This window comes from Ornithorhynchus anatinus, chromosome X3, assembly GCF_004115215.2.
Source record: "Ornithorhynchus anatinus isolate Pmale09 chromosome X3, mOrnAna1.pri.v4, whole genome shotgun sequence".
Taxonomy (NCBI): Eukaryota; Metazoa; Chordata; class Mammalia; order Monotremata; family Ornithorhynchidae; genus Ornithorhynchus; species Ornithorhynchus anatinus.
In genome coordinates, this window is record NC_041751.1 from 28,368,917 (window position 1) to 28,393,192 (window position 24,276).

General features: G+C 44.3%; 1 protein-coding gene across 2 annotated transcripts in view; it reads left to right on the forward strand.

The window, feature by feature from the left end:
• Window positions 1–6,172, forward strand: part of FBXL17 (F-box and leucine rich repeat protein 17) — a 390,787-nt gene extending 384,615 nt beyond the window's left edge. Inside the window, exon 10 of one of the 2 annotated variants that reach the window (XR_003755671.2) lies at window positions 3,022–3,108. Coding sequence is in view for 1 of the 2 variants with exons in the window: in XM_029053886.2 (XP_028909719.1) it covers window positions 3,022–3,159 (138 nt within the window). In the remaining variant the exon portion in view is untranslated. Of the gene's footprint in view, window positions 1–3,021 lie in introns of both variants that reach the window. The other variant, XM_029053886.2, reaches the window with a different exon arrangement.
• Window positions 6,173–24,276: the final 18,104 nt, after the last annotated feature.

The following is a 24,276-nucleotide window of genomic DNA, read 5'->3' on the forward strand; positions in this document are numbered from 1 at the left end:
ACAAACTTACAGTCTAGAGTGAGAGGAGACAGACACCAATACAAATAAAATTACAGATATGTACATAAGTGTTGTGGGGCTGGAAGCAGGGAAGACCAAAGGAAGCAAGTCAGGGCGACGCAGAAGGGAGTGGTGCTTACCCCTGCAAGCACTGATCAGAACCGACATTTTTCCACTAAGTCTTTAGACTGTAAGCTTCTTGTGGGCAGGGAACTTGTCTACTAACTCTGTTATACTATCCCAAGCACTTAGTTCAGTGCTCTGCACATGGTGAGTGTTCAATAAATACCACTGATTAATTGAAGAACGCCCCCCCCCCACACACACACTTTGAAGGGATCCTTCACCAGTCACTTGGTTCAGAAAGTTGTGCAGATTTCTCAGCAGAATACATGGCTGCTGTCATAGTAGTTCAGGTAATTGGAGAGGGAGCCCAGTAAAGCCAGTGGCAAACTCTAATCTAAAAGCTTGGCAATGTGGAATTTAAAACTACAGGCTAAAGACATCAAAAACTGATGTTGGAAAATACAATGAGCTGTATCAACACTTCTTCACCCAAGGGGGTGGTGAACACATGGAGTTTATTACCAGAGAAAGTTGTGCAGGCTGAAAATATCAGATTTATGAGGAGTTTTGATAAATTCATGGAAAAGCAGTGTGTTACTAGAGGGGACGCTAGGGACGTTAGATGTTTCATCCCCAGAGTCAGATGGCTATCAAAGAGTGAAAATCGCAGGAATTCTCCAAGCACCCGGCAGACACAGAATACTGGGTTGGATGGAATCTGTACCTTTGGACACAAATTGGCCCATTAGTTTGACCCAGGACTGGCATTGCACCTGGCCTTTTAAACAGAACTATCCTGGGTGTGTAAGTCTGGCAGGGTGGTAGAGAAAGGTTGTTCGAATTGGTATCAGTGTAGAAAAAAACTGCCGAACCCAAGAGCCCGATCAAATGGAGCTCATATCATCAACCACTGGCGGTACATGTTCACGTGGCTGGGAATGGTCAAGTCGGGTCCTTGGTCTCCCTCTCTTCTCCGTCTTCCCTACAAGGGCCACTTATTTGACAATAAGAATACTTATGTAATGTTTTTGCTATTTAAGTTGCAGGTAAATTGAAAAGGGAAACTTCGATGTGGCATTTTAAAATATTGTCAATTTGGCAATGTGTTCCAGATGAAGTCCCTCAAGTATAACTGGGATGCAGCAAAAGGGGCTCAAACAACAAGATTTTCCATAAGCTCCTTGTGGTCAGGGAGCATGTCTACCAACTCTGTTATACTGTACTCTCCCAAGCTTGCAGTACAGTGCTCTGCACACAGGAAGTGCTCAAGGAATGCTATTGATTGGGTGGTTACAGCTGACACTGTGATCATTCACATGGAATCTATCCCTTCTCAGACTAATCTGCAAAATAAGAAAGACAGTTTTGGGGTGGTGTTTGGATTACAGTGTACCCAATCATTATTCTCCCCAGCATTTTCATTTTTAGTACCTTCAAAAGAAAAGAGTTCAGGAACTCAGGAAACCTGAGATTCTAATCCTGCCTCTGACACTTGCCTGCTATTTGAACTTGCCCAAGTCACTCAGCTTCTTTGTGCCTCGGTTTCCTCATCTGTTAAATGGGTATGAAAATAGCTGTTCTCCCTCTTAGATTGTGAGCCCCAGGTAGAACAAGGGACTGTGTCCAATCAGATGGTCCTGTATCTACCCCAGTGCTTCGCACAGATATTGGCACATAGTGACTGCTTAGTAAATGTCATCATCATTATTATAATTGTCGGGTTAAAGATTTGTTTCAGGTTTCTGTGAAGTGGTTGTTAAAGAAAGAACAAAGACCCTTCATTGCCTGACTTAATTGGGAAGACACATTGCTTTGTATCTAGTAGACTCCTGCAGTGGGCACTTAGACTTTATTTGCCAAAGGAGTGCAAATTAAGTTCCTCATTTTGTCCCTGTCACTAGTATTGTGCATCCCAGTGGACATCTTGTCATTTCAGGAAAAAGAAATACCATGAGATCTTGCAGCCACTGTGCTTAAAACTATTGTTTCAGTGAGAAGACTTTTGATTAGATCACTGAGTGTTTTTTACTATCTGCCTTGGTCTCGTAACATAAGGTTTCAGAAAGGCAGAGTGGATATTTTTATCCCCGGCATTGTGGAGCAGACTAGCTTGTTAGGTATTTAAATGAAATATTGATGCATTTGAAAATGCCCAAGTGTTCAATGAAGGGTTCAAAGAAAGCTACCCTAAAATTGTGGTTCTTAAGCTAATCGTTTATCTAAAGGATGAAGGAAGTTGTCTACTTGTGTGATACGAACTGCAATCAGCTTTAAAATAATTGACGAATTAATCCCTTCCCAGGCCTGCAATTGTAAAGGTGTTAAGGTTTAATTAGGCCTGCCTGATCGCCTTGTCCAATCAAGAATATAGGGGCTTTCTTTGATGGGTGATGTCTCCCGGGGACATCCCGGGCCTGATAGCCTGGTTCATTTTAGTCATTGATTCTTCCCATTTCAATCCTGTTCTCAAAAGACTTGAATTTGGTGGGAGTTTCATAGCCAGAGGTGAAATCCAAATGTTCACCCAGAGCATCTTCGTACCCATATTTTTGGAAATGCTCCCTTCAGCACATCGATGATGCACTTGCCCACTAGAATGGAACCATTTTACTGTCGTCTCACAACCATAATCAAAATGCTCTCGTAGTACATCATTAACATTTAGTTTTCTTAATCTACCATATTTTTTTCTAACGACAGGGCTATCACATGCTCAGGGGCACTCGTTTTCTTGAAACCAGGTGTCTTATAAAACACCTGAAATGAGGCTCCGGGAAAAACCTATCGAAAGTTTGAATGGCTTGAGTAGAGGGAAATGTCCTCATGGACCTTTAAAACCCCAAACAAAATGGTGAAGTTTGGACCATGGAGAGGGGAGCCTCTCCTCCTGTGGGAGTTGACACTGTTATCTTGTATGTTCCCGGTGAGTCATGGATTTCTCTTCTTGGATCTTAGGTGAATGAAGTAACCGTGGAACAGCTGGTGCAGCAGTATCCCCACATAACCTTCAGTACAGTTCTGCAGGACTGCAAGAGGACCCTGGAACGGGCTTATCAGATGGGCTGGACCCCCAACACGTCCACTGCCTCTTAAACCTCACTCTAAGTGTTTTTGGTCAACTCTGGTACCTTTGGCAGGTCTTGTGTGGGAACTGCAGCTTTGGGATGTCTGATTTGTTTGGGGGAGGGGGCGGGTGGGGGGGAGAGAAATGTTTTAAATTTTCCTTCTGTGGACAAATGTGTCTCATTTACAACCTGGGAAGACTCTCTACTAATGTCAATTGTTCCCAAACAAGTCACTGACTTTGCGTTCAAATTAAACATTTTGCAAGCCTCGACTCTTTGGATGTGCGGGAGGCTCTGCCAGCCAGTGGTTGGATCGCTTGGAGGATTAGGGCTCTGAAATTGTTCCATATGATAGCTGCGAAAAGGAAGCAGGCTCACCTCCTTTTATGGTGCCATGTGGTCATATGGAGGGAGACGTAACTCTGCCCCGGTGACAAATGTAGGACACCGACTTTACAAACCTCCGAAACTCCCAGGAGTGGCTGAGGCCTTGAACCTCATTTACTGCACTCTGGGTGCTAACGCACATCCCGAAGCTGCTACCTTACTTACTTACCAAGGGGTCCTTGGTACTGAGGAGTGTAGCGAGAGAGAGAGAGAGAGCCCTTTGCATCCTTTCTACAGGCAAAGGCGGCCATACAACATCTCGGGGCCAGCTCACGGAAATGGTTTCTTTTTTCCTCTCTTTCTGGGGTTAGTGGGAGATGGTAAGTTTTGGAAATGTTTTGGTAGGCTTTAGGTTCCCTTTGGATTCGCTTGATTTTTCTGTGCTAGGAGAATTATCTGCTTTGAACGTGACTGCTGACAGTGAGAATGTGGTTATGCATGCGGTGCCTTTGAGGATCTCTTGCACCCTAGAAGATAACAATAGCGGACAGAGCTATGTCACCTCCTTTGCTTTTTGAATGTGGGGGCAAGAGGAGAACAGGGGATGAGGATTGGGAGGGAATAGCCTTCAAAGAGCCACTAGACTTGAAAGCCTCGATTTTTGATCTTTTCCAGCCCCGGGTGGAAATTTTACAGTCGGGGGTGATCGAGTCTGGGAGTCTAACTGAAAAAACCATGGGGTGGGCAAGAGAGGGAAGGGAGCTTGTCCCCATCACCCACCTATAGGTGGACCTTTCCCCTCCCTGCACCCCTTGCCAATTTGGGCAAGCATAGAAACCAGCATCATGACCAACACACTCTTTACCTGAAGTTGGGGCTAACTAAGATCAGGCAGTCACCTAAAAAGCTATCGCTCATTTGGAGGATTTTTGCTTCATTTTGATCTTCTTTAGTCTTTTTTTCTGTGATTTCTGAATATGACATAAATGTTAACTAATGTTAAGTATTTAAATAGACAATCTGTTGACTTTTGTTTGTTTTCTGTTTGCTTTAAAAATCGCTATTATGTAGAAAAACATTGTCAGCATTTAAGAATTTGCACTTCTTCCTTTTGGGGCAGTGAATGGGCTAAACATGCTTTTGGTTTCATTTTCCACAGCTTCATAGTTCTCACCCTTTAATAGCCAATATTGCAAAGATGATAGCAGCTGTGGGAAATAAAGCACAAGGTCACATTTATACACCATCCACTTCTTTGAGCTAAGGTTTTTGTTTGTTTTTTAATAACTGGTTCCTCTGTTTATGCAGTTATATTTGTCGTAGTGAAAAAAAAGTCAGTTTGATAGGAAAAAATAGGTTGGTAAGCAACAAAAGTTTCTACTCCACAACTGAGCAGGAAGTTTCTCATTTTGTGAGGAAAAAAAGGGTCATAGAGAAAAGGGCCGCTATGGCCACCCATTTCAGTTTCAGAATGTATTCTTATCCCAGCTACTGAAATTACCTTAGTTGACAACATTTAACTGTTTTCCAATCCAAGACGGATTTATAACACAACGCAGATAGTTATAACTTGAGGGTTTAGCAAAAGCTTAATTTTCTATATATGTCACACTAGTCTAGGAAGGTGAAATTGAGGAGAGAGTTGTTGAAAATACAGATGTTGTCGCTTCAGTTAGGAAATTGCATTATACCTTTTGATTGTTACTGTTTGGTTACTGAATGGCTTTGGAGACGTATAATGTTGTACTTTTCTTTCTAAAGGTTACTTTGTTTGAATCTAAAGTCCAGTGCGATAGAGTGCTCAAGCTTCATTTAAGGCTTTGCCCTTATTATTTGAATCTTCTGCTAATCCAGACTATCTGATGCAGTATAACCTGAAAAGCAGCTTTTGTACATCTGTATAAATCCCAGAAAACTCACGCCTTGCCCCATAGCGTTTAATCTCAGAGGTGGGGTCGGTTTCAGAGAGTCAGCTTCCATGAGGTGGGAACAAAATGGTCCCTCCCTCTTCCCCCCCATGCTCCTCAAGAGGTCAACGTGTTACGTTACCCTTGTGCCACGTGACCTGATGACCTCAAACACCATAGTTTTGCCGAAGAGCATTACTCTATCTCTGCCCCTTCGACCGAGCGCTCAGAATGAGTACTGAGTGACGCTCGGTGATGCTTCCCTACCCCCTAACCCCCACCCCAATTTACGCCCTGCTGAGGGATCACTTCCGTCCATCCCAATACAATCTCTAAGAAATGCAGTGGCACAGCCATCCTGGAGAAGGGCCGGGCGGCACATCCGTCCCCCACCAACTGAGGCCGTGACTTACCTCGCTGACTCTCTGAAGCCGGCCCTGCCCCGAGGCCAACAGGAAAATGGCAACTTAAGTATTTCCCTTGACAGTTGTTGAATGTTTTCTTATTTGATGCTTCAAAATGAGGCCTAAAAAACCTCATTTTTCTGAAGAAAAAAATGTAGAAATTTGGCTTGGAATGTCATGAATATGTGTTCAGTTTGATGCAGGGCTTTTTCTCTTCTCCAAAATGGCATCTGTAGTTTTCAGAGAGAAGACAATATGATATTGCTAGGGTGGAGAATCCATCTTTGGTCCTCATTGTCTTTTTATGAGGGAGCAAGACGATTCGCCCGGTTTGTAGGTTTCTACTTTTTCCGTGAAACTTTTGATTTGAAAATGGTTGCAATAAAAGGGAAGTAAAACACGGTGTCTTTTGTACTGTTTTAGCGACAGCGATGATGCTGAATGTGTCCTCCTCCCAGGCACTTACCTCACTGGTCCCGCCCAGAGATTTTTAAGGTAGCAAGGGAGCTCCTCCCGGAGACGTTGGTAGGATATGCTCTTCCCGAAAGGGCTAACAACTGAGGAATGACAGCCAATTGAAAACCCAAAGGAACCTCGAAGGACAAGGCCCAGTGAAAATAACTTCTTCGTCTTTGATGGTGCTTGTTTTGGTCAGTGCACTGTTGGCAGTTTTCCTAAGGGAAAAGTTAAGTCTGTGCAAAATTGCTTTCTAAGGCAGTAAAAGGATTCCTACAGTGGCAGCCCCACCTTAAATATCAATCATTGGAGCAGCGGAATCCAAACCAGATGCCCTTTCGACCTCCCCATCATTGGAGCCAGAGGAGAAATCACCTCCTGCCATGTTCAAGTCCAAGGCTTCTCCAGCTGCCCAGGTATCTCACACAAGTTCTCTGGCACTGCAGCTCTCCAGGGATTTCTCTGTACCTCTGCTGACCTTCTCTCTTCTCCTCCTGCTCTAAGAACACAGCAATAGAGACTGTTCCCCAGAGTCTACTTAGGGATTCCCTAGATGACCTACGGCCTATTTGGATCATTTCTCATTGAACCACAATTTGTGCAATTTATTGGCTACAAACAACGAGGGGGGATTATATGTCTCCCGGCCCTGTGAACGGCACCACCATCTTCCCTGTCACACCAGCCCCTAACTTTGGCTTTATCCTAGACTCATGTCTCTCATTCAACCCACATATTCAGTGTCACCAAATCCTCAAGTCACTTCACTTCTCTGTGCCTCAGTTCCCTCATCTGTAAAATGGGGATTAAGACTGTGAGCCCCACGTGGGACAACCTGATTCCCCTATGTCTACCCCAGCGCTTAGAACAGTGCTCGGCACATAGTAAGCGCTTAACAAATACCAACATTATTATTACCAGCTCTACCTTCACAGCGTCGCTTAAAATTTGTCCTTTCTTCTCCATAATGATAATAATGATAATGACTGTGGTATCTGTTAAGCGCTTACTATGTGCCAAGCACTGTACTAAGCCTTGGGTTGGATACAAGTGTATCGGGTTGGACACGGTTCCTGTCCCACATGGGTCTCACGATCTTAATCCTCATTTTACAGGTGAGGTAACTGAGGCACAGAGAAGTGAAGTGACTTACCCGAGGTCACACAGCAGACAAGTGGCAGAGCTGGGAATAGAACCCAGATCCTTCTGACTCCCAGGCCCGCACTCTATACACTAGGCCCTGCTGCTTCTCGAATTCCATCCAAATTATTACCACGTTGATCTAAGCACTTATCCTTTCCCTCCTTGACTACTGCATTGCTCTCCTGTCTTTCCCCATTCCAAAATTCCCTCTCCTCTGCCTGGATCACTTTTCTAAACTGTTCCATTCACATTTTTCCATTCCTCAAGGACCTCCAGTGGTTGCCCATCCACCTCCCCATCAAACTCCTTACCAGTGGCTTTAAAGCACTCCATCACTTAGCCTCCTTGATCTCACATCGCTGATTTCCTTCGGCAAACCGGGACACTCATTTCGTTCTGCTAAATGTTGACCTATTCACTGTACCTCGATCTCATCTATCTCAGCTCCGACCCCTCTCTCACATCCTGCTTCTGGCGTGGATCTCCTTTGCCTTTCATATCTGACAGACCATCACTCTCCCCTCCTCAAAGTCTTGTTAAAATCTCGTCTCCTCCAAGAGGCCTTCCCCGAGTAGACCCTCATTTCCCCTATTCCCTATCCCTTCTGTGTCACTACCACCTCCCCACAGCACATATGGACATATCGATAATTCATTTTAATGGCTGTCTCCCCCTCTAGACGGTAAGATCTTTGTGGGCAAAGAGCATGTCTCCCGACTCTTATATTTTACTCCCACAAAAGCTTAGTACAGTGCTCTGCACACAGTAAGCACTCAATAAACATGATTGATTGGGAAGTCATTTTTCCAGTGTAAATAGCCTTTTTTGGACTACATCTGCATGGAACAAAACAGGTTTTTGGTGCTAAACAGATATCAGCTGGGGTGGCACCCATGGTTACAGGGAAACATTTGTGAATCCAAATGCCACACGTTCTGTCCCAGAGCTCAGGAAGCCTGACTTCAGCAAGCTTGATGGGCAGACTAACTGCATCTACTTAATCTTATTTACTGAGCGCTTACTGTGTGCAGAGCACTATACTAAGCACTTGGGAGAGGACACTATAACAGAGTAGGTAGACAGGTTCTACCCTGCCCAGCTACTTATGACTAATCAGATTCCTGGCCCACCCTTTTAAGGAGAAGGTGACAGATTGCTCCAAATTAAGCACCTATAACTCTGTCATTGACAAATTCCTAGCTTGGTCATTTCCAAAAATCAATATTAACCTGTCAACCATCACAATTGTCAAAAAGCCTCAACTTTGGGACTGGAATTAGGGTTACTACTAGCAGAAAGAATCCAGACCTGGGAGTCAGGGGACCCGGATTCTAATCCTGGCTCTGCCACTTGCCTGCTCTGTGACCTTGGGCAAGTTACTTAACTGCTCTGTGCTTCCTCATCTGCACAATGGGGATTAAATCTCTGTTCTCCCTCCCCCTTACACTGTAATGCCTTTGTGGGAAAAGGACTGTGTCCAACCCGATTAGCTTGTATCTACCCCAGCATTTGATAGTGTTGGGCACATGGTAAGTGCTTAATAAATGCTATTATCATTACATCAGAATTAGTTGCAAATTCCATTTTGTTAGACTGAAAACAAATCTGTTTCTCAGTTTGCATTACAAAGGAACACTGTTTTTGAGATTTTTAACTGACCATTGGTTTTGTCCTGTGCAGGTATGTAAATTTTGAAATGGAGACAGCAGTGTATGTTTGTGTGGTGTGCATGTCCTCTCTGGTAACAAGCTCTGCTGAAGATCCCCAGTGAAAACTTGACCATACACCCACCAAAGCAATTCAACTCTGAAAATATGAAACCTTTATATATGCATTGGAAAACCTCATTAATATAGTCATCTCTTATAAGCCATGATCATTCACAGATGGTGTTCAATTTCATTTTGTCCAGTGCAAGAAACTCCCCACTTATCATTCCTCTCCCAAAGATAGTCCCAGGGGCCTAACAGCTTAGCCGAAAACTCACTCCCTTCTCCTCTCAGGTGCCAGCTTTTCTGCTGTCACTATTTAAATCCTGTGGTGCTGTAGCTCTCAGACCTCCAAAGGGTTAAGGAGGCAGCTAGCTAATGGTCCAAATGTCTGAACCTCCTTCTAGGATCTTCTTATTTGCTCAGGACCCCCAGATAAAACCCACTGGATCTTATCTTCCTGGTCTGCCTGCCTTGGGCCATAGGAATTGGGTATTTGTTTTCCTTCCTCTACCTGCCTAGCTGGAGTGAGAAGATGGCATGGCTGATAAGTTCCTAGGTGGAACGTCTTTGCTTCTAGCGATAAGCAAAATACATTCCTGTCTAGAGTGGGGCTGAAAACTTGGAGACAGGGGAGGAAAGACTTAGGAGATGAAGGGGTTCCACAGCTTCAGTCCCTGCCTCCCTCTACCTATCTAGTCCCAGAGGGAAGGGGAGGACAATCGCCTATTAATTAGTCAGCCAGATCCCCAGCAACATAATTTATGAGCTAAATTGAGCACTATAACATAAAAAGCCATTTACTTAGTACTCATTTGTATCATAGTTCGTAATGTAGTGTGCACTCAAAAGTAATAAAATGTTTTAGAGATGTTCTACTACCTGGAAATGTCACTAATTCAAGCTAGACACCCAATTTGGTCCTAATTAGTGATATTTGAGAGAGAGTGAGAGAGAGAGAGAGAGAGAGAGAGCATGTGTGTGTTTATAGATTTAATATTCCCAGTATGGGCCATGTGTTGTCTCTTGGTTTCTCTAGACATCTTGAGGATGGCTGTCGGTGCCATTCTGGATTGTATCTGCCTTCTGGATGTGAAGGTGAAACTTGAACACTGTTGACCACTCCCTTCTCCTAAAATTTCTATCTGGTTTTAGTTTCACCATCATGGAATAATCATTTTATACTGTATCAGCCTCCTCACTGGTTTCTGACCCTTCTGACCCTTGGCCCTAAGGAATTCTCTCAGCTTTCTCCCTTCTACTTATCCACTCTCTTCTCCTACTAGCAGCATGACCTAGTGGATAGAGCACGTGCCTGGGAGTTAGAAGGTCATGGGTTCTAATCCCAGCTCTGCTAAATGTCTGCTGTGTGACCTTTGGCGAGTCACTTAACTTCTCTGTGCCTCAGGTCCCTCATTTGTAAAATGGGGATTAAAACTGCGAGCCCTATGTGGGACAGGGACCCTGTTCAACCCGATTATCTCACACCTACCCCAGAGCATAGAATAATACCTGGCACATAGTGAGCGCTTAACAAACATAATTACTATTATTACTGTACCCCAGCTCACACCCTATTACTGTCCAGCTAACCTACTCACTCTGTCCCATTCTTGTTTCTCTTGCCTGCCGACCTCTCACCCTCACCCTTCTTCCTGTCTGGAAGCCCCTCCCCTTTCAACTCCTCAATCAGTCATTTGTATTTATTGAGCACTTACTATGTCTAGAGCACTGTACTAAGTGCTTGGGAAAACACAGTACAACAGAATTAGTAGACACCTTCCCTGCCCACAAGTTTACAGTCTAGAGGGTCCTCCAGACCAAATCAATCAATGGTATGTACTGAGTACTCACTGTTTGCAGTGTTTTTAAGCCCTTGGGAGAGTACAACAGTGTAAGTAGACAAAATCCCTGCCCTCCAGGAGTTTCCAGTCTAGTGGGGGAGAAAGATTTTTAAATAGGTTACAGAAAAAGGAAGCAACAGAGTAAATGTACCAAAGTACTATGGAGGTGAGGTGCATATTAAATCACTTAAGGGTAGACTCAAGTGCATAGGTGATGCAAAAGAAAGGGAGAATAGGGCAGGGAGGAGAGCTATTAATCAGGCAAAGATTTCTGGATGCCCTCCCCATGCTCAAAGCTCTTTTGAAACCACATCTCCTCCAGAAGGACTTCCTCAATTCATTTCAGCCCTCCCTAGGTTAAATAATAATGTTGGTATTTGTTAAGCACTTACTATGTGCAGAGCACTGTTCTAAGCGCTGGGGGAGATACAGGGTAATCAGGTTGTCCTACGTGGGGCTCACAGTCTTAATCCCCATTTTCCAGATGAGGTAACTGAGGCACAGAGAAGTGAAGTGACTTGCCCACAGTCACACAGCTGACAAGAGAAGCAGCGTGGCTCAGTGGAAAGAGCATGGGCTTTGGAGTCAGAGGTCATGGGTTCGAATTCCGGCTCTGCCACTTGTCAGCTGTGTGACTATGGGCAAGTGACTTAACTTCTCTGTGCCTCAGTGACCTCATCTGTAAAATGGGGATGAAGACTGTGAGCCCCATGTGGAACAACCTGATTCCCGTGTCTACCCCAGTGCTTAGAACAGTGCTCTGCACATAGTAAGCGCTTAACAAATACTTTTTTTTTTTAATTTTTTAAGTGGCAGAGCGGGGATTTGAACCCATGACCTCTGATTCCCAAGACTGTGCTTTTTCTACTGAGCCACGCTGCTTCTCTTATCCCACAACTGCCATTTTAGCCTAAGCACTTGTGTTCTCAAAAGCATTTTTGTATAGACTTTTACATCCCCTATCACTTAAGCACTAACTCATATACATAGCCATTTCTTCCTTTTTTTTTAATCTGTCTATTATTTTACTGGTTTTCTCCCCTGCGGGAGTGTAAGCAACTTGAGAGCAGGGATCACATCTACTAACTTGTTTGGAATAATAATACTTGTGATATTCATTGAGCTGGTATCTTACTCTCCCAAGTGCTTAATATAGTGCTCTGCATGCATTAGGGGCTAGTTGACTTGCTTCTCTTATTTCCTTGAAAGCTCCTCCAGGCCTACTTTGCTGGCTCTTAGTTCACCTGTTCTCCCGCTACACTTTCAGGAAGCTCATCTGGTCACATGGCTTCAGCTACAATTTCATCATCATCAGTGATATTTATTGAGCGCTTCTTGTGTGCAGAGCATGTTACTGAGCACTGGGGAGAGCACTGTACAACAGAGTTGATAGACACATTCCTTGGACATAACAAGCTGTAGGCAAATGACTCCTTAATCTGCCTCCCAAGCTTCTACCTCTATAGTCTCACATTTTCAGGTACCAATCAATCAGTCAATCAGTAGTATTTATTGAACACTTACTGTGTGCACAGTACTGTGCTTAAGCACTTGGAAGAATGCAATACAACAGAATTAGCGGACATGTTCCCTGCCAATAACGAGTTTACGGTCTTGAGGGGGAGACAGACATTAATATAAGTAATTTATAATATATAATTTAAAGATAGGAACCGGCATCTTAAATTCATCATGGGTAAAAGAGTGTGGCCTCGCGGATAGTGCACGAGCCTGGGAGTCAGAAGGACCTGGGTTTTAGTTCTGGCTCCACCACTTCTCTATTGTGTGACAGTGGGCAAGTCACTTCACTTCTCTGTGCCTCAGTTACCTAAAATGGGAATTAAGATCGTGAGCCCAAGTGGGTCAGAGACTGTTTCCAACCTGATTACTTTGTATCTACCCCAGTGCTTAAAACAGTGCCTGGCACATAGCAAATGCTTAAAAAATACCATTTAAAAAAACACAAACCTCACTCTTCCACCTAACTTTTCCCATATAGCCAACATCAGCACCACCTTCCTGTACCAGAGTTCATCCTTGACTCGTCCCTCTCGTTCACCCCACACATCCTATCCGTTACCAAGACCTGCCGGTTTCACCTCTACAATATCGCCAAGATCCGCCCTTTCCTCTCCACCCAAACGGCTACCTTACTATTACGGGCTCTCGTTATATCCCGGCTAGACTACTGTGTCAGCCTTCTCTCTGACCTCCCTTCCTCCTCTCTCGCCCCGCTCCAGTCTATTCTTCACTCCGCTGCCCGGCACATCTTCCTGCAGAAACGATCTGGGCATGTCACTCCCCTTCTTAAACAACTCCAGTGGTTGCCTATCGACCTCCGCTCCAAACAAAAACTCCTCACTCTAGGCTTCAAGGCTCTCCATCACCTTGCCCCTTCCTACCTCTCCTCCCTTCTCTCTTTCTACCACCCACCCCGCACGCTCCGCTCCTCTGCCGCCCACCTCCTCACCGTCCCTCAGTCTCGCCTATCCCGCCGTCGACCCCTGGGTCACGTCCTCCCGCGGTCCTGTAACGCCCTCCCTCCTCACCTCCGCCAAACTGATTCTCTTTCCCTCTTCAAAACCTTACTTAAAAATCACCTCCTCCAAGAGGCGTTCCCAGACTGAGCTCCTCTTCCCCCTCTACTCCCTCTGCCATCCCCCCTTTACCTCTCCGCAGCTAAAGCCTCATTTTCCCCTTTTCCCTCTGCTCCTCCACCTCTCCCTTCCCATCCCCACAGCACTGTACTCGTCCGCTCAACTGTATATATTTTCGTTACCCTATTTATTTTGTTAATGAATTGTACATCGCCTTGATTCTATTTAGTTGCCATTGTTTTTACGAGATGTTCTTCCCCTTGACGCTGTTTAGTGCCATTGTTCTTGTCTGTCCGTCTCCCCCGATTAGACTGTAAGCCCGTCAAACGGCAGGGACTGTCTCTATCTGTTGCCGACTTGTTCATCCCAAGCGCTTAGTACAGTGCTCTGCACATAGTAAGCGCTCAATAAATACTATTGAATGAATGAACTTTAGAGTCACCTTCCACTCCTTGCTGTTTTTTTAACTCACATTCAGCTTATCATGAAATTTTGCTGGTTTTTCTTCCACAATACAGATACCCCTCTTCCTGTCTACCCAAACAACCATCATTCTGGTTCAGACTCTTGTCAACACCCAGTGGCTTCTTACCTCTACCCTCTTTTTTTTTTAAGATATTTGTTAAGCGCTTACTAAGTGCTAAGCAGTGTACTAAGTGCCGGGATAGATACAAGCTAATCAGGTTGGACACAGGTTGTCCCACATGGGGCTCACAGTCCTTATCCCCATTTTATGGATCACTGAGGCACAGAGAAGTGAAGTGACTTGCCCAAGGTCACAGAGCAGACAAGTGGCAGAATGTGGATTAGAATCCAGATCCTCCTGATGCCCAGAACTGTGCTCTAGCTGTTCTCTTCTCTAACATGCTGTTTCTCTTCAATCCGTTGCCTGGATCATCTTTCTAAAATTCATTCAGCAGCATGTCTTGCCACTCCTGAAAATCCTTCAAAGGCTAATTTCCCTTTGCATCAGGCAGAATCACCTGGCCATGATTGGCTTGAAGGCTGATTTACGTAGCTGCTCTATTCACCCAAGACTAAATAGCTTGGACTCTTTGCTCCTCCCCAGCTCGCCTCTTTTCTGTGCCAACCAACCCAATCCATTAACAAATTTATTGAGCACTGTACTAAGCACTTGGGAAAGTACAATAGAACAGAGTTGGTAGACATCTTTCCTGCCTACAACATCTAAAGGGGGAGACAGACATTAATAGAAATGAATTATGGCTATGTACAAAAGTGTTGTGGGAGGGGTGAATAAAGGGTGCAAATCTAACTTGTAAGGCCAGCACAGAAGGGAGCAGGAGAAGAGGAGGTGAGGACTTAATCAGGGAAGGCTTCTTGGAGGAGGTCTGCTTTTAATTAGGCTTTGAAGGTGCAGAGAGTGATCATCTGTCAGATATGAAGAGGGAGGGCGTTCCAGGCCAGAGGAAAGATGTGGACCAGAGGTCAGCAGCAAGATAGATGAGATCGAGGTATAGTGAGAAGCAGCGTGGCCTAGCGGAAAGAGCACAAGCCTGGGAGTCACAGGACCTGGGTTCTAATCCTAAGTCTGCCAATTGCTTGCTGTGTGACCTTGGGCAAGTCACTTAACTTCTCTGCACCTCAGTTTCCTCAACTGTAAAATGAGGATTCAATATCTGTTCTCCCTCCTATTTAAAACTGTGAGCTCCCATGTGGGACAGGGACTGTGTGTGACCTAATTAACTTGTACCTACCCCAGTGCTTAGAACAGCGTTTGACACATACGCAAGTACCATAAAAGAAACAAAGAGTGAATAGGTTGGCAATGGAGGAGAGAAGCCTGCGGGCTGGGTTGTAGTAGGAATGTGTCCTTTTATCGTTATATTGTACTCTTCCACGTGCTTAGTACAGTCCTCTGCACACAGTAAGTGCTCAATAAATACAAAAATCAGGAAAGTAAGATAGGAGGGGGCAAGATTATTTGCACTTAATTACTTCCTTCTGTCGGGATCTCTTTACCCCTTCACATTTGCAGATCACAGCTCTCCCCATCATTAGTCTCCCCCTCTAGACTGTAAGCTTGTTGTGGGTAGGGAACGTGTCTGTTTATTGTCATATTGTACTCTCCCAAGCGCTTAGTACAGTGCTCTGTGCACAGTAAGCACTTAGTAAATGATCGAGTGAATCAATGAATCAAAAACCTTTAAGGAAAGCAGTATGGCTTCCTTCAAACTTCCAGTGTATTCTCCCAAGCCATTAATGCAGTGCTCTGCTCACAGTAGCTGTCCAATAAATACTTTTGATTAACACTACAGATGGTGACATCTGATCAGTATTGCTGATTAGACACGTGTGACCGATCATCCTTCCTCTCTTGTAAAAAGGTTTCTCCTTGCTCTGCCATTGTATCTATTACACAGGTTTCCTGCACCAATTTCCTTTCTCCCTTTAGGTGTCACTATTACCTTGAAGCTTCTGCTGTAAGATAATTACCCCATTCCTGATGGCCGTACCCTAAGTGATTCATCTTCTAATGCTGTCTCAATTTTCCAGAGCTATGCCACCTATTTTGAGTTGTGCTAATTGTATCCTTTAAGTGCCTCCCCATTTCTATGTTTCAGTTCAATGTACACTGGCTGTTTGGGAGTTCGTTCTTCTCCCATGTCCCGCCCAGTGAAGATGTGGTTTAACAACCACTGCTGCAATGCTGATGAGCTGAATGCATTCCAGGACCTCTGTGCTTGTGCATCTGTCTTCCCAGGTGATGTCAGGGATTGTAAAGAGGTGGCAGGGATCGAACTATTACAAGAGTCAGATGGGGAAATCAATCGACCTACCTCCAGACTGTAAGATTTTCTCTAGACTGTAAGCTCGTTATGGGCAGGGAATGTGTCTGCTTAATTCTGTCGTATTGTATTCTCCCAAGCATGTACTACAGTGCTCTGCACATGGTAAGTGCTCAGTACCATTGATTGAATCCATGGTATTTACTAAGCACTTACTGTGTGCAGAGAGCTGAACTAAAACGCTTGGAAGAATAGAATACAATAGAGTTGGTAGACACAATCCCCTCACTCAAGGAAGCGGGGAAGCAGCATGGCCAAGTGGAAAGAGCACAGGCCTGGGTGTCAGAGGACCTAGGTTCTAATTCTGGCTCTGCCACTTGCCTGCTGGGCCGGGGGGGGGGGTGACCTTGGGCAAATCACTTAGCTTCTTTGGGTCTCAGTTTCCTCAACTCTAAAATGAAGAGTCAGTACCTGTTCTCCCTCCTACTTAGACTGTGAGCCCCATGTGGGATAGAGATCATGTCCAGACTGATTAACTGGTACCTAACCCCAGTGCTTAGAACTGTGCTTGACACATAGTAAGCTCTTAAGTACAATAATAATAATGATGATGATGATGATAAAGCACTTACGGTCTAGTGGAGGAGACAGATGTTAAAATAAACGACAGACAGGGGAAATGGCAGAGAATAAGGATATGTACATAAGTGCTGTGGTAAGGTGATAAGTCCAGTTTTTCTATCCATATAGAAGGTTGGACACTACAGTTGCCCCCTAGATGTTTGGGTTGGTTTGAAACTTGATGCTGGACTGAAGTAATGCCTCAAAAAATACCATTATAACCAATGTTTACTCATAAGTAATTATTATTATTACTACTAATAATAGTAAAGTGCTTACTATATGCCAAGGACTGTTCTAGGCACTGGGGTAGATACAAGGTAATCAGGTTGGGCACAGTTCCTGTCCCACATGGGGCTCACCGTCTTAATCCCCATTTTACAGATGAGGTAACCGAGGCCCAGAGAAGTGAAGTGACTTACCCTAGGTCACACAGCAGACAAGGTGACAGAGCCAGGATTAGAACCCAGGTCCTTCTGACTCCCAGGCACGTGCTGTAGCCACTAGGCCACAATGCTTATCAAAAATCAACATTTACTAAGGGGGTACCCCCCACTCATCCTACATATAATCAGCAAACACAGCAACAGGAGACAGCAATCAAACCAAACAGATGTGCCAAACTCCTAAAGACACCCAAGCTATACCCTCTCAGAGAAGCATTGACCAACTGATGACAGAGATTTTGTTTTTTTACCGGGAAACTAGGCAATGTTTGTTGAGCTGCAAATGTAGATGTTTATGTACTTCCCCCAAGCAACCAGTAGAGTGGTCAATAAATGCTGTTGCTACTAAGAGAGATAGAAATTCAAGTAGGTATATGATTAAATCTGCCCTACAGGTTTGAGTATACTACTGAAACACTAGTGGGAAAAAGCACGGGACTGGGAGTCAGAAGACCCAGGTTCTAATTCCAGCTTTGCCACTGGCCTGCTTGTGTGACCTTGGGTAAGTCACTTAACATCTTTGGGCATTAGTTTCCTTATCAGTAAAGGAGGGGTAAAATAGATTGTTAGCCCCATGTACAGCAGGGACTGCATACAATCTCATAGCCTTACGTCCACCCCAACGCTTATGACAGGGTAAGTTCTTAATGCCATAATTATTATTGTAGCATACACTTACATGCATGCTTAATAAATGCCATAATTATTTTATGTGTAGCTGTGACTTAAAAGACCAATGCAAAATGGGCAGTCCCTTTCACATCTTTGAATGAGAAAAGATAAGGCTTCTGTACAGATGATGCCTGCCTGGTGCTGTTTTAATTCTGCCTCAAATCAGGATTTACTCACAAGACCTGGTCTAAAATTGCCCTTCCAGTTCTCATTGCGGCATACCAAGGTTGGTCTATAGGATGTTTTCGCTTCCAAGGAGTTTTGAGCTGCAATGTATAATCTGAGATTGGATTTCACTGGTTTTTATCATTGCCCTATTTCTGCTCACCATAGAGCCCGATTTGAGTATCCTGCCATCATCCATTCCCCTCCCACGTACCGCTCTGTGATAGTGTGAATAGGATAAGCACTGCTTTGATCCCGCTGGACTGAACAGTGTTCCTGGACCTCCATTGTTTGCCAACCTGCCTGGTGGAACTGCTATAGACTTGTAAACTCCTGGCGAGCCGGAAATGTGTCTGCTATTTTGTTATATTGTACTCTCCCAAGCGTTTAGTACAGTGATCTGCACACAGGAGGACTCGATACGATTGATTGATAGAAGGGGGATGCTGCTTTTATAGCAAGCTCAGATTTCATAACCCTATTGAAGGTTGGGCACTGTAATTTGCTTTATAGACTTCTGAAGCTTGATGCCATGTTAATGCCACTCACAGCCTAACATTCCCCCGAGGGACATGTTGGCCTACTTGATTTGGTGTCCGCTTCTTTTTACATCCTTGCATGATGTAAGCTCATTGTGGGCAGGGATCATGTCTGCTAACTCTCTTGTACTGCAGTCTCCCAAGTGCAAAGCCACAGACAGATGCTATAAAATACCTTCCAAACAGAGCGGGCAGGAGAATGTTAGGGAAAGGAGAAAAGACTACATATTCCACATTGCCAAGGGGCTGGTTTCACCTGTATTTCCCAGAAGTTATTGGGACATTCAGAGAGGAGACTAGCTCCTCTGCCATCCCAAGTATGCTCTCGTGTGCTCCCACGTACACAGTACAGTGCTCTGGCCAGAGTAAATGCTCAATAAATGAACCCGATTGATTCTTCTTTAATATGATAATGATGGTGGCATTTTTGAAATTTGACATGGAACCACGTGCAACTCAGAGTTCCCGAAAGCCAACATTCAAAGCAGAAATCTCCATGAAATGAACCAAGTATGCTTTTTTCCTTTGCGTTTCTCCCTTGGCAGCTGAGCACTTGCTGTAATGCCAGTGGCAAACGATAAAAATTGTGGTATTGGTTAAACACAGACTCCGTGTCAAACGCTGTGCCAAGTGCCGGGGTAGATGTGCTCTGTGCACAGTAAGCGCTCAGTAAATATGAATGAATGAATGAAGATCATCCGGTCCCACATGGGGCTCACTGTCTAAGTAGGAGAGAGGGAGCAGGTATTGAATTCCCCCGTTTTGCGAGAGGAGGGAACTGAGGCCCAAAGAAGTGAAGTGACTTGCCCAAGGTCACAGAACAGACAAGTGGCAGAGCTGTGATTAGAACCCAGGTCCTCTGACTAGGTTACACTGCTTTTCCGCTACCACACATATGCTGCAAATGGAAAATGTGTGGCAAATGAGACATCCCCACATGAGTTAGGCTAGGGGGCATTAGAATCATTTTTTGCATCTCTCATTTGTTCCATCATCAGCACCCCAAAACTTTTGTTTAATGGATGAATTTGAATAGGGGCTGCTTTGTCTATTCTTTCATCCCCATGAGCTGCCATTTTCCACAGCTTGGCACCACTTGAAAGATGGTAGGGTGAAAGGGGGGGAAACTCAGTGGGCCTGGGGGTATCTTTTTGAAGCAGCCAGTATGTTGGGGACAGAATTAATTTCAGAAGCTTCCAAAACCTTCTGATGTTTTCTACACTCGACAAATCCACAAATGATGGGGACTGAATTCAACCCTCTGTTTTCTTATTTCTTTGGAGTTCTTCATTTTTATGCGATTATCATAATGGAAAAGAAAGAATTAGTGACTAAAGATGAGGCCTTTAAAGGAGCAGTGTTGAATATAGATGTTGCCTTGATGTAACCGTAATCATTTCCCAAATTAAGATTGATGGAAAAAGCTCTACGAACTTGGCTGTATTTATTTACATCATTTCTTTAGCACTGCAATGGTGACAGAAGCTAATCCACCCGACTTTTAAATCACATCTTGCAGCTGAGTCACTTGTTGGGTTAAATAAAAATCTTGACTACTGAATAAAAATGAAACTTATATTAAAGCAATCCCTCAATGCAAAAGTAAGAGTTGAATTACTATTCAGAAGTCATGAGAGTGTAGAAGCAAATGCAGATAAATGTTTGCATACATACACATACGCCCAGGACTCAGTTGAACAGGGAAATTGAACCATAAAATGCCCTCAAAATTAATTGAGTGAAAGACTTGTTGACTTATTGGTTAATATTACGTAAAACCAAGCAGACAGCTAATTTTCAAGATGCAACTCTCGTCCGGGTAGCCACTGGGGTGTTTGGGGTTTTTTCTTCCAGGGAATTGCATGCAGATTTTGGGCTGTTGATCTGTGTACAGAGAAAATGAGAACCCTTGAAAGATATTTGCCAAAGAACGTTACTCATCTCCCTGTTATTTTGACACAGCCTGGAAACAGCATTAAATGATTAGCATGGCGCAAAAGAAATACATTTGTGCTTCGGAACTATAGGTGAGGGAAGTACTTTTCTCTTTTTAGGTTATTTTTTTCAACCTCGGAATAGTAGATATTTCATTTATGATAGGTTAAGACCAATCCAAGAGGAGAGAAAATTTGTTCTTATTGCAATACCAGGGGTCACAGAGAACTGCAAATCCTGCTGCATTTTGCCAGCAGATTAAGCACAGGCCTGACAGACTGCTTCTCATCTAATGCGGCATCTTAAATTAAACTCTGACTTCACTAGCATCAAGGTAAGAAGACGGAAAGATTCGCCCTGAAGACAACTTTTACTTCGGAGGCTTTTGTAGTTGCCTCCTTGGAAGCTTATTTTGGAGCTATTTTAATTCATCCATATTTTTTCTTACTTTCCTACTGCGGGCGAATGACTCTACTAAGCACTTAGAAAAAAACTACATTAAACACAGCCCCTAGCCCCCAGTCGATCAATTTTTTACTCATATCTATTGAGTGTTCACTGTGGGCCAAGCACTGTACTGAGCACTTGGGAGAGTATTCATTCATTCATTCATTCAATAGTATTTATTGAGCGCTTACTATTGCAGAGCACTGTACTAAGCGCTTGGGATGAATAAGTCGGCAACAGATAGAGACGGTCCCTGCCGTTTGACGGGCTTACAGTCTAATCAGGGGAGACGGACAGACGAAAACAATGGCACTAAACAGTGTCAAGAGGAAGAACATCTCGTAAAAACAATGGCAACTAAATAGAATCAAGGCGATGTACAATTCATTAACAAAATAAATAGGGTAACGAAAATATATACAGTTGAGCGGACGAGTACAGTGCTGTGGGGATGGGAAGGGAGAGGTGGAGGAGCAGAGGGAAAAGGGGAAAATGAGGCTTTAGCTGCGGAGAGGTAAAGGGGGGATGGCAGAGGGAGTAGAGGGGGAAGAGGAGCTCAGTCTGGGAACGCCTCTTGGAGGAGGTGATTTTTAAGTAAGGTTTTGAAGAGGGAAAGAGAATCAGTTTGGCGGAGGTGAGGAGGGAGGGCGTTCCAGGACCGTGGGAGGACGTGACCCAGGGGTCGACGGCGGGATAGGCGAGACCGAGGGACGGTGAGGAGGTGGGCGGCAGAGGAGCGGAGCGTGTGGGGTGGGCGGTAGAAAGAGAGAAGGGAGGAGAGGTAGGAAGGGGCAAGGTGATGGAGAGCCTTGAAGCCTAGAGTGAGGAGTTTTTGTTTGGAGCGGAGGTCGATAGGCAACCACTGGAGTTGGAGAGTATGATATAGCGGAGTTGGTAGACACATTTCCTGGCCACGAATTATTAACAGTCTAGAGGGGGAGACAGATATTAATATGAATAAATTACAGATATGTACATAAATGCCGTGGGGCTGAGGGAGGGGTGAATAAAGGGAGGCAAATCAGGGCAACACAGTAGGGGGTGGGAGAAACAGAAAATGAGGGCTTAGTCAGGGAAAGCCTCCTTCACAATCTAAGGATAAGGGAGAGAAGGGGAGGGGAGGTTGGCAACGGTATGGAGGGAAGGGAGGAGCGGCAAATCTCAGGACTCCAGTCTTGTGGAAGCGGCCCAGCCTTATGCTACCAATGCATCCTCTCTCTACCTCCCTAGAGAAGGGGCTGATGGAATCCCGGATGGTGCTTCTATCTGTGGCATTTATTGAGTATTTACTATGTGCAGAGCACTGTACGAAGTGCTTGGGAGAGCACAATACAGCAGAGTTGGTAACCCCAGAACACTTACGTACATATCTGTAATTTATTTCGATTATGTCTCTCTCCCCTTCTAGACGGTAAGCTTGTTGTGGGCGGGGAATGTGTCTGTTTATTGTTATGTGGTACTCCCTCCCAAGCGCTTAGTATGGTGCTCTACTCACAGTACATACTCAATAAATATGATTGACTGACCTACTGACATTCTCCCTGGGAAGCAGCAAGGCACGGGCCCGGGAGTCAGGAGGTCATAAATTCTAATCTCGGCTCTGCCACTTGTCTGTTGTGTGACCTTGGGTAAGTCACTTCACTGCTCCGGACCTCAGTTCCCTCATCTGTAAAATGGGGATTGAGACTGTGAGCCCCATGTGGGACAGGGACTGTGTCCAACCCAATTTGTTTGTATCCACCCCAGCACTTAATATAGTGTCTAGCACATAGTAAGCGCTTAACAAATGTCATAATTATTATTATTATCATCAAGATAAGTAAATCCAGAGCAGCAGGCCTCAAGGTTTTGGTGTTAGAGGATTTCTGGATAGTCAACAGACATCCTTTGCTTTGTCTGCATAATGCAGTAACCAAGGCTGAGAAGTTTCTGTCGAAGAGCTATAGTGGCTCAGTGACTTTTCCAGAAGCTCAAAGAGAGGTGCAGGAGAGCTGGGTGAAATGAACAAAGAATCATCCCCAAGTTCATTTATGGGAAGCAGAGGATGAGAAGGCAAAAAGATATAAAGGGGAAATGCCTCAGTGATCATCTAGCTTCATAGTTAAAATAAGCTCGATCATGTTGGCTAATTGAAATCTCTGCATATTCCACACAGGTCCTTTGTTTCTGACCAGACCAGACCTGACCAGAGTTTCCTGGCTGTCAGATATGGGGCAAAATCCACTTGAATCCAGTGGTAAGCACATTTCGATTATTTTGGCAGTCAGTCAATCAATGGTATTTATTGAGCACTTACTATATACAGAGCACTGTACTAGCACTGGGGAGAGTACATTACAACAGAATTAGCGGACACATTCCCTGCCCATAACGAGCTTACGGTCTAGATGGAGAGACAGACATTAATATGAAAAAAGAAGTAATTTCCAATATATAATTTAAAAATATGTACATCAGTGCTGTGGGGTTGGAGGTGGGGCGAATAACTAACATATGTTGTATTGTACTCTCCCAAGCACTTTGTACACTGCTCTACACACAGTAAGCGCTCCATAAATACAATTGAATGAACGAATGAATCTAGTCTCCCAAGGTCACAGATTGAAGTGCATAGATGACGCGGGAGATGGTGAAGGAAGGGGGGAGTCGTAATGTTTTGCTTCTGCTCATATGCCGCTGAGGATGTTTATGCATCTAAAAAAAACAAATGGAAATGGACACACCTTAGAGGTTATATTTTTACATCTTTCTACAGTGAAACTTTGCTCAGAATGATGTAGTGAAAATGCTACAAACCATCAGCACACAGTGATGGTTTTCAGTGGACTGAACCTGTATTTATTGGGATTGGGGTCAGGGTACAGTAGTGAAGATACCCTTTGTTTCAGAAGCTCTTTTTACCTTCCATTTTACAGATGGAAGAAGTGAAGCACGTCAAGTTGGAGCAGTCCAGTGTCTCGATGTGGGGAGGGGTGTTTTTTATCTTTCCCTTATGGCTTAGATTCTTTGTCACTGGGCTGCAGAGATGTGCAACTGAGGTTGAAGCTTATTGCATACCCAAGCTTGTTGGGTTTTATCCCCAGAACAGGTCTAGTTACCATGATTCTCAAAAATGCCAACTCATAATAATTGTGAATCCTTCTTTTGAAATCACTCAAAATCCTTATTTTTGAAAACAGTCTT